General features: G+C 32.7%; 1 protein-coding gene across 1 annotated transcript in view; it reads left to right on the top strand.

Moving 5' to 3' along the window:
* Positions 1 to 279: 279 nt before the first annotated feature.
* Positions 280 to 11368, top strand: part of LOC109828026 (2-isopropylmalate synthase A-like) — a gene marked incomplete at its 5' end in the record, with an annotated part of 18971 nt that continues 7882 nt past the window's right edge. The window contains 1 exon segment of the mRNA XM_020395060.1: positions 280 to 656. Within this exon segment, the coding sequence (XP_020250649.1) occupies positions 280 to 656 (377 nt within the window).

The following is an 11368-nucleotide window of genomic DNA, read 5'->3' as shown; positions in this document are numbered from 1 at the left end:
GGCCAAACCACTCCAGAGACAGCTCAGCCTCCACTCAGCAAACACTCGTCGTCAAACTCAAAGATAACTCCACGTGCTCTCCATCTCCTCGCTAAATCCCTCTCCAAAACCATTTCGCTCTCCCCCCTCTCTCTAAAACCCTCTCCTCTCCTTCGTCCCCCGCTGCCAAAATGTCCCTCTCCTTCACCCTCACCAACCCCAAACCCTTCTTCTCCCCAAACTCCCCCAAAACCCTAACCCTATCCCCCAAAACCCTAACTTTCTCCAAACCCTCATCATCAATCACCAAATGCTCGCCTCTTCGACCTCCGCGTCGACGTCATCGAGGCCGGGTTCCCCGCCTCCTCCCCCGACGACCTCGAGGCCGTCCGATCGATCGCCAGAGAGGTCGGGAATCAGGTGGATGAGTGTGGTTATGTTCCCGTGATATGCGGGCTGGCGAGGTGCATGAAGGGGGATATTGAACGGTCGTGGGAGGCGGTGAGGTTTGCAAGGAGGCCAAGGATTCATACGTTTATTGCGACGAGCGATATACATTTGGTGCATAAGTTGAATAAGAGTAGGGAGGAGGTGGTTAGGATTGCGAGGGAGATGGTGGCGTTTGCAAGGGGGTTGGGGTGTGTTGATGTTCAATTTAGCCCCGAGGATGCTGGAAGGTATATGCTCCGATTTTATCTCTGTTTGTGGAAATATTTGATCTTGAGATGTAGAAATGTCTATTTTGCTTGTTTATATGTACGGTTGCATTTGAATGTGGTATCAGGATGAAATTAGCAAAGAATCTAATCTTTATAGCCTGTTTGGATTTGTCCCCAGAGAAGGGAAGTTAAGTGAACATAGGATAAGTTAAGGGAACATATAAAAAGAATTTAGCAAGGGGAGACAAGGGGAACTTATTTCGTCCTGTTTGGGAAGTTTAATAAAGTGAAGGGAATGGAAGAGAATATATATAAATTTACATAAATAACCTTACATGTTATCAAATCATCTTTTTATTATTAGAAATTAGATATCAAATATGCGTCCATACCTATCTATTATTATTATCTTCATTTTCATCTTCTTGACATTATGGTTGGGAAGTATTAGGGAATTTCCACTACCAATATAAATCACATAAATGTGAAAAATATTGGAAAATAGTTAGCATGAAAAATAGTACGGAATATTCACATACCAACATAGAGAGCTTATAATCACATGTTCCTTTCAAAATGTGACCACCAATTCCATTCATGTTTTGCTATAAGCAACACCAAATTATCTAAAAAAGCAAGCTTGATTCAATTGCCATAACAAAAATTTGGCAAAAACATCTTACAATAGGGACATAATTCATATTACCAAGTTTTGCCATAACCACATGTTTCTAGCAAAATGTGACCACAAAATCTATAGCAAGTTTTGCCATAAGCGATACAAAATAAAACAAGTTTGTAATTGCCATAGCTAACCAAAATTTGCAATACAACTTATAAAAAGAGAGACTCATAATACCAAAGCATCACACCCTCACTAGATGAGTAGATAACAAGCTAATAACATGGTGGGGGTGGCATAGATTCTCAAGGTAATATCATCGTAAAAAGTTCCTTATGCTTTTCAGATGGACATCAAAGCAAAGCAAAGCTTTTAGATGCTTAGTTAGGAAAAGATATGCATGTTTAACTTGATCCTACTCAACACCAAGCTCAGGCAAATGATTCCAAACATCACTCCCTTTCATTGGAGTTAGGGGTGCTAAACTATTTCCGTATCCGAGTATCCGTAATCGTATCCGTTAGGATACAAATACGGTTACTCAAATCTATTACTAGTAGGATATAGTTATAAATATGGTTTTACAGTGAGATATTTGGCTCCTATCCGAAATATCGGAAAACATATTAGTCATATTGTTACGATAGTTTTAATTCTTAGATTATGGATTTGGGTTAATTTTGATGATCAAGATGTCTAATCTTAGCTTTTCAGATATAATGAACATACTAATGAACTCTTTTATATCACATAAACTATATTTTTTCAATACTATCTTGTTTTCTTATATCATTTTTGTATCTGCATGCATATTCACTTATATATCTGCATGCATATCCATATCCGTATCCGATTTTAGTGGATATGGATATGAATTTTTTCTTATCGAGGTATATCCGTGTTCGTATCCGAGATGGGTAAGGGGATGTAGATATGGTAAGTATCATATCCAAGCCGTATCTGGACCGAATGCACCCCTAAGTGGAGTACGTTCAAGAGCTTGTATGTGCGTATCGCCAATTGATTCAATTGCCTTGGCTATCGTGTGCATACCCTTTATTACAACAATAGAAATTTCATCCTTCAACCTTTTTGTTTTCTTTTGGGAATTTGCGGTTAACTTGGTCTCAGGGGTAATCACATGTTCATCTTCTTTGTCATTTGGGTCTTTATCATTAATCCCATTGAAACTCTCCAACAAAGTTTCATTTCTAAAAACCATACAATTAATGCCATCAATTGTATGAGGATCAAACTCATTAGTTGCAGTGAAAGCCCTCCTTTCTCTTATCTCGGCTGCAATTTCGGCATGTTCTCTAGTTGCTCTATCAGTTGCAAAAAACTCCTATAATTTATCATAAATTCAGATAGACTTGGTCCTCCACTTAGTAGTTTTCGGATGAAAACAGATTTGCATCTAACATTAGTTCATGTTTATGTGAAAAAAATAATAAAATAGTCCACTAAAATGGTGTTTCAACCTTGCTGAAACTGATCATAACAGTGTTTCAGCATGGCCGAAAGCCCGAAACACCAAGTTGATGCTGAAACACTGAAATTAGAGTTTCAGTATTGCTGAAGCACTAATTTCAGCAATCTAAAACACTAATTTCAAAGTTTCAGCATTGCGAAAACTCATTGATGCTGAAACTCTAATTTCAGATATTCAGCAATGCTGAAACTCTGAAATTAGTGTTTCAGATTGCTGAAACATTTCAGTGGCTGAAACTTTTAATTTACGCGTGTTAGCATTGAAAACAGTGTTTCAGCAATGCTAAAACTTTAATTTAAGCGTGTTAGCATTGAAAATAGTGTTTCCACATTGCTGAAACTCTATTTTAGTGTGTTGAAACTCTATTTTAGTTTTTCATCATTGCTGTAATATGGGTTTTAAATCATACACTTTTAAATCATCATATAATATCGTATCATATTATATCATATCATATCATATCATACTCCTTTAAAAGTGGGAGTCTAGATAATACTTTTCTTTCCCAAAATTTCCCTTTGCATGTCATTAAATTTAGTAAATTACATAACTAATGTAACTTATTATATCATTCTTAATAATTAAAAGTATCATATCATATCATACTCCTTATAAAAGTGGGAGTCTGGAAAAAACATTCCATGGACAAAAAAACCCTTGATTATTTTAAATATTACATTGTTATCCTATCCTAATTAATATAAATTTAATTATCTATGATAATTAGTAAATAGAAAAAGTTGTTATCCTATCATAATATCTTTGAATTAGGAGATAAGGAATTTACAATCAGGAGTTAGTTTTTTATCTTTAAATTGAGTTATCTAAAGTGATCAGCAAAGAGATGAAAAGTTGTTATCCTGTTCTAATATTTTTTAAATTACAAAATCATGTTTAAAGATAAATATTTGATATGTAGAAGTTTTTTTAATATTTAAAGTTTATTGTCTATGATAATTTGTACAGAGACAAAAGGTTTGCAAATATGAAACTTTTGAGGGTATGTATGTAATAATCCTAACTTCATTTTTTTAGTTCATACCAAGTTCTTTTTTATTGGAAAAACTCCGTTTAGGGGTTATGCACAAACTTGATTTTAAACTAAACAAAAACCCATTGTGTGTAAGCATTGAATTACATTTAGGCTCATCTAAGTTTATAAGCCTCTATAGACATTCCTTTTAATAATATTGTTATCATAATCAAATTGTATCAATTGTACAAGCGTTTTGCTTGTGCTCGCGTGTAGTTTATAATTTTTAGGGTATGTAAATTTTGGATTTTTGAGGTGGTGGTTTGTAAATTTCAAATTTTAGAAGGGGTTGTTTGTAATTTTTAATTTTTGCATAGAGCTACTTATAACATTCAAATTTTTCGGATCATTGTTTGTAATTTTTGAATTTTTATGATCTACTTCAATTTTTAATTTAGAGGACCTTTTACAATTTTAGATTTTCAAGGGGCGTTTGTAGTTTTTATATTTTTCAAGACCTTGTTTGTAGTCTATAATTTTTAAATTTTAAAGGGTTTTTTGTAGTTTTTACATTCTTCAGTGGATTGTTTGTAGATTCATATTTTTAGTGGTGGTTTGTATTTTCCAAGAGTTATTTCTAATTTTACGAATTAATCTACAATTAGGAATGATTTTGGATGTACATATTAGACTTTAGGAATAATGTTCATCATGTAAAATTATGGAATAATGGCCTTATGAGATTAAGTGAAAAAAAAATCAAAATGTATTGGAGGATTTTTAAAAATTTTCATACTTAGTGGGGTTTCCAAAAATGTGTCAAAGGATTGAACTTATTTGACATTTATCCTTTAAAGAAAGTGGGTTTTAAATATATACACCAAGATTTGGTATTTTTAAATTGCCCATAAAATCATCATAATTTTAAATACCCCAAATTGCTTCATCCCCTTAATTTTGCCCTTCAACTTGATAACCGATAAAACATCAACATAGAGTATCCCGTTAAATTAATGAGGATTTCTTAAAATGACTAATCTATCCTCAAATAAATTAATTTATTAATTTAAATGAAAGATTAATATCCATTTATATCTTTTTCAACCCAACATTCTATGCACTAGATGATGACAAAGCATGTAATATACCTTCTATTTTTTCCTTCTCGTCAAAATTTTACAGAAATCTTCCATTCGTGAATCCAAGTTATTGCCAAAGAATCCATGATGAAGCAAGTCAAAGACATTAAATCTTATTTAGCTTTGAGAATTCTATTGATTACATGTTAGAAACAGAGAATTTGCATTACTAAAACCCTGCGAAGCATCCGCTTGATGTATTAATCTATTAAAATGAATTCAGAGTGTTTTCTTTTTTTGGATAAAGAAGATGAAACTCAACACGACCAAATTTTAGTATTTGAGAATTTAATGGATTTGAACTCCTTGAGTTTTAGTGTATTATAGTTTCTTTTTTATTTTATTTTATTAACTATTAAAATAGGGACATTGCGGTAATTTAATCCTAAAAGTTGCTAAAATTTTAGCAAAGTTTGGGAGAGGGGTAAAGTCGAGGAAGTAGACAATTTAAGGAATTAATTTAGATTTATGATGATTTTAAGGGGAATATTTAAAAATATCTATAATTCAAGCGGTACATATCAAAAAAATCCTTTAAAAAACTAAGGCCAGAGTAAATTTTTTAAATGGTGTGTTAATAGTAAACTATAATAATTAAGATATTTATATTTTTATTATAAATAATTATATTTGATTAGGATTACTAAATATTTGACTATAATTAGTACTTTCTAATTATGAATAGTTTAATTTAACTCGTTATTGCTGGGTCTCCATCATTGCTCTTTTGGTCGCCTCCCGTTGTCTTCCAAAGTGCCACCGAAAATATTGTCGTTTAAACCCATGAACAACTTCGTCGCTGTTGGACTGCTGCTTGCATAATTGAAAGGGAGCTTGATCAATTCATAGGTAATAGCTATTTGGTTGTATCAGCCCTCTCCTGCGCCATACCTGAACTTGCAGCTGTCAATCCTTTATTTTCACTTAAATACCCTATAGTTTCAACTAGGTTGCACTGATATCCTCACTTGTGTTTGTCAAAACTTATATCATTCTTAAGTTTTGAAACTCATTTGTATACCCTCACTTGTTTATTGTGGCACCTATATTTCCTAAAGTTTTTAAAGCTTGTATTTAAATATCCTAAAGTTTTTAGAACATGCACTTACATACCCTCAAACTTGCATAACTGAGGGTATTTAAGTGCAAGTTTGAAAAACTTTTGGGCATTTAAGTGCATGTTTTAACAACTTTAGGGTGTGTAAGTGCTATCAAAAAAAATTAGGGTATATAACTATAAGTTTTAATAACTCTAGGGTATATAAGTTTTGTCAAAAACAATTGAGGGTATATAAGTGCAAAGTAGTAGAAACTATAGTGTATTTAAGTGCAACTAATCCCTTTTGTCCTAAAATTTTTATATACAGCTTTACGAAATTATCTACATTATATGCTAAAACTCTTTTCCAACTTTGAGTTGTAGATATTTGTTAGCATTTATCTACAAGTTATTAATTTGATTATTTAAACTTACATTATACAAAAAACGTAAACAGTATGAGTTGAATGCACTCCCTTTCTCCATACTTTGTAACTTAAAAGTTAAAATGGTCTATTGTGTATAAAACTTCTTTGTTATATTAACTAGCTATTATATTTCACCAAAGAAACTTATATTGGTTGTAGATATTGACACGTGCAAAATACCCTTTAAGCTTTCCTATCTTACTTGACATGATAATATGACAATGAAATAAAGGAACAATGTCATTTGAAAATGGCTTATTTGCATTTAACACCCTATATTTTACTCTCCTTTGGACTTGTATATCTTCATTTGTTTGGCAACACTTATGTATCTTAAAATTTATTAAATTTGCACTTTAATACCCTTAATTACATAGATGTGAAAATTTCCCCCTAAAAATCCCATGCGACACTTACATGCTAATTTAGAACTTTTTAACCCTTATGTTATGTTAAATTTAATTTTAAAACTACAATAATTCTATTTTAAATAAGATTTTAATAGGTTTAATAAATCTAACAAATATTAAGAGTTAAAGTATTCTAAAATTATTATATGAATGTCAAATTAGAATTTTCAAGGGGAAGTTCTCACGTTTGCCTAAATGAAGGTTTTAAAATTCAAAATCTGAAAACTATAGGCATATAAGTGCTGCCAAAAACAAGTGAGGTTATATAAAAGCAAAGTAGGGGAAACTCTAGGGTATCTAAGTATAACTATAACTTTGGATTCATATGATACCAATATTTATATTATGTTGTATTAATTAAATATTTTATTTTTTTTACTTTTTTACATTGAACAGTGCAAAGTGTCGTCATTCTTTATTCAATATTTGCAAAGGTGCTATGTTCTTAATATATTTCCTACAAAATATTGTTGGCTTTTTTTTCTTACTAGGTTTCGACATGTGCAACACATGAAATATATAAGGAGATTAAATTGAAAAAAGGTAATGCAAATATCATTTGAAAGGTAATAAAAATTGAGACAGTAATATTGGTTGATATTAGATGAATGTTTTTAGTTTACTATGATTTGTGTGTCGTAGATGGTTATTTAGCAAATAATTGAAACGAACAAGGTTTTACTCGTAGAGATAGCCGTAAAAATTTAACATATTTTATGGTAACAATATATTATTTCACAACCTAGTTATAGTAAAGAAATATAAAATAAACAATTAAGATATTTGGCCACGTGCATCCCAATTAGTATAAGTAATACAAAAAATAATTATCTTTTACCTCAATTAGCCTATCCCAAACCTCAGATTCTGCACTCCACATATTTGTGTGTTCCGCTTACAAGTAAAACTACTCTGAACAGACTTAAACAAATCATAACAAATTGTATATTTTGACTTCATATACTTCATATGATTCTTCACTTTTTTCTTGTCAAATGGCTTATTAGGAAAGCTTACTTTGAGTTTGGCCACAATTCATTGTAAGCTGTTGATATAAAATTCTCGTCAACTAGATTCCCCAGTACATGTTGATGTAAGTAAGCAACAATTAGCTTATCTTCCATATTAGGAGTCCATATCAAAGTATCAACGTTCCTTTCTCAAGAAGAATCACCTTCCACATTCCTCCTCTCGACATCCTTTAATTCACAAATAATATTAGAAGGAATTAAAAAAATTATTCACAATTTAACTATTGAAAATTATAAATGAGAGATGATATGAAGATCACGAAAAATAAACCAATATTAATGCTTCCAAAATATATGATTAAAACGACATTAGTCTAATAATTATCAAGTACAACACAAATGAAGATTATAGCCCAAATAGAGAGTACAAATCAAACAAATAATGAGCATGACCAAAATTAATCATTGATTGTAATCTTGCCACACAGCAGTTGCAATGCCATCTCTTTTCCACTCCTCTCTACGATCATCTTAATCATCATGTACATCATCCTCTTCTAATGGAGTTTCATCATGTTCCTCTTCCCCTTTTAGAAAATCATTTGGATCGACACCCCTTAAAAAATTATGCAAAATGCAACAAGCTAAAATGATCTTGTTTTGTATCTGAGCACCATAGTTTGATTAATTTAAACTTGTTATAATGAGATATCTTTTTTTAAGACACCAAATGCTCTTTCAATGGCATTGCGAAGCAAGGTTTTAAATATCGGCCGATAATCCGATATTATCCCTGAGTTATCGGTTTTGAGAGCTTTCCGATAGGACAAGTTGGAATTTAAATCGGTTATCTTTTTTTAGGGTTTATCGGCAATAATGCGACGATAAAGGTGATTATCGGCCGATATTAGCAGCTCTAAAATCGAAATTATCGGGTCACACTATTAGGTTGTGATTTTGGGTAATGGACAGTTTTTGAGTGAACTTGAAACCCGACACGACCCGTTCTTTACAATAAAACTTAAACTCGATTAAATAGCCCTAATCCTCTGTTCTCTCTCCCCTCATTTGTGCGGTTGTGCCCACTGTCCTAATCATCTGACTATTTCTTTTTGGACTCCATCGACCTTGACGCTCGCCTCCGCCGACTTCGACGCTCGCCTCCGCTCTTCTTTGGACTCCGTTGACCTCAACGCTATCAACTTCGACGCTGCTCTCTCATCAACATTAACTTCATCGACTTGACGACTTCGACTGATGTTGTGCTCTCTCCATCGACGCCATCATCAACTGATCTGATTGACTCGACGACGTTGAACGATACTGAGCTCTCCATCGATGCCGAGCTCTCTCCATCGATGCCATCAACTGTGACTTCGAAAGTTTGACTTGGACTCTCCATTGACGCCACGCCCTCAACACAACTTCTGAAGTTGTAGTAACAAATAATATTCACCATTTAGTTGTTTTTTTCTCTAGTTATTTAGTGAAGGTTGAGAGAATGAAAGAGTGGAGTATGGTTAGATTACAATTTGGGGTATTATATTATATATACACAACATACGGTATATCACTCCGATAAATACTACTTATCCCCGATATATCCCCGATTTCCACTATCCGATAAGGAAATTGACCGTCCGATAAATCCCCGATAACCGATATTTAAAACCTTGTTGCGAAGCGATGCATGTCTTAGGCTAAATAATTCGCATTGAGTTTTTTGGTGGATTTCTTGAATACTTATTCAAATGATAGTGTTCCCTGTCTATAAGGTGGAAGTAACTCACTTCATAACATGCATCTGGCATCAACAAGACACAACTTTAGACTTTTTATTAGCTCATAATTACCTTGAAGGATCTAAAGTGGAAATTGTCTTCGTAAATCATTTTTAATTATTCTGGAATCAGATGTAGTTGCTTCCCATTTAGGCAAAATATAAGTGAATTTTAAGTCAAAGGTGCATGCCGCCAACACATTTTGTGTGGAATAGTCTTTCCTACCATGATATCTAGGGTCATCGGCAATAGAAACTTTTACTCAGATATGTGTGCCCTCAATTGCCCCAACACAATCCTGATATCATAGACATTAATTAAAATCTAATACATAACAACCTATATAAAGATTAGAAGTGAAGGAAGTTATCATCACCTTGAAATAGGGATGGAACTTTGGATTAATATCTCTGAAGGATCTCATGATCTATCAGGTTGTCCAAAAAACATCTCTTCCAACTTTATCATAGCTCTTAAAACATTATCAAATGACGATTCAATACTCTTTCCAAATTGACCAAATATCTTACTAACTTCACAAGTTGTTACATATATAAAATTTTTACAACTTGTTCTTCAATAGTAACCCTTCGAGTTGGTAAGCCCACTGTTCCTCTCTAATATTCCACACAATTGATTAAAGGCCGGTGGATTCATTTGGATTGTTTCCCGACATATAACTCTTTGAGATATTATTTCATGCACAACATCTTTTACCTCTTTAGGTTCTTGAGGTTCAATATTTAATCTCCTAATCCTTTCTCTTCGGCACATAAACCAATAAACAAAATGCAAATAGCATATCTGATTGCAATAGTACATGTTTGTTGAAATTAGATCCACACATCCATTATTTGTTCAATAAGTTAAAAGAATTTACAACTAAGACAAGGAGTTAAAAAAATTATAAGTTTATTATAAACACACTTATATATTTACATAATTTATTTTTTTATGCTAATATGATTTGGACACATTTAACACCTACCACAACAATTAAAATTAATAGAAAATTGTATTTGTTATGAATTGCCAATGACAGGAGCGAATACAATTCTATATTCTCCATTTTAATTTTCACAAAAATATGTGAATGTAAGTCCCACAAGTTTCTGAAAGAGGTTCCACCCATTACATGAAGTAAATAGAAAAAGGTGAGATTTCAAATACAATTACTCAAAATAGAAGAGATACAATTCAGTAATGTAAGTTAAAGTAGTAGTAAAGTAACAATTTTCTTGAAAGATTAGCACTTCCTTAGTTTTACAATTTCAGGTGTCAAAAGTATCTTCTTGAATACAATAAACCTTAATTTATAAAACGATAAATTTATTCAATTTTATATATGTATGATTAATTAGGCAGCTCCAGTTGGCTTTCAATCAGAAAATGGCAATGAGGACTAATTCCATGGAGGACATGATCTTTAAGAAAGTAAGGAGGCCAACAAGATCATATATTTCTGATGTCAGGGAGACAATTAGTGCAGGAAATGGCAACGTAATGCCAATCAAAGAATTTTATGATAAAAAATCAATGAGATTTCAAGGGTTTCTAAAAAATATAAATTGGCCGACAGACAGATGACAACTAAGGCGCTGACGGCAGATGAGAGAACAGCGGCGGGCAAAGAAATAATAGTGGTTGAAGGATTGATGTGGGCAGTGTGGATGCAGTCACTACGCAAGGAAAGAATGACAAAGGAAAGAGAACGAGTGGAGTGTTTTATTCCGTTCCGTAGGGTTCGTGAGAATTTTACTCAACTGTTGGATTAGATCTTAATAGAGGGGTAAATTTGTCTCTCCATCAATTCTTTTTTTAGCAGTTCTCTTCACCCTGGTTACACTCCAATTTGTGGAGGAACAGAATATTGGA

This window comes from Asparagus officinalis, unplaced genomic scaffold (genome assembly GCF_001876935.1).
Source record: "Asparagus officinalis unplaced genomic scaffold, Aspof.V1 AsparagusV1_Un645, whole genome shotgun sequence".
Lineage (NCBI taxonomy): Eukaryota > Viridiplantae > Streptophyta > Magnoliopsida > Asparagales > Asparagaceae > Asparagus > Asparagus officinalis.
The sequence above is the reverse complement of the archived record's forward strand: the minus strand, read 5'-3'. Positions and strand labels throughout refer to the sequence as shown.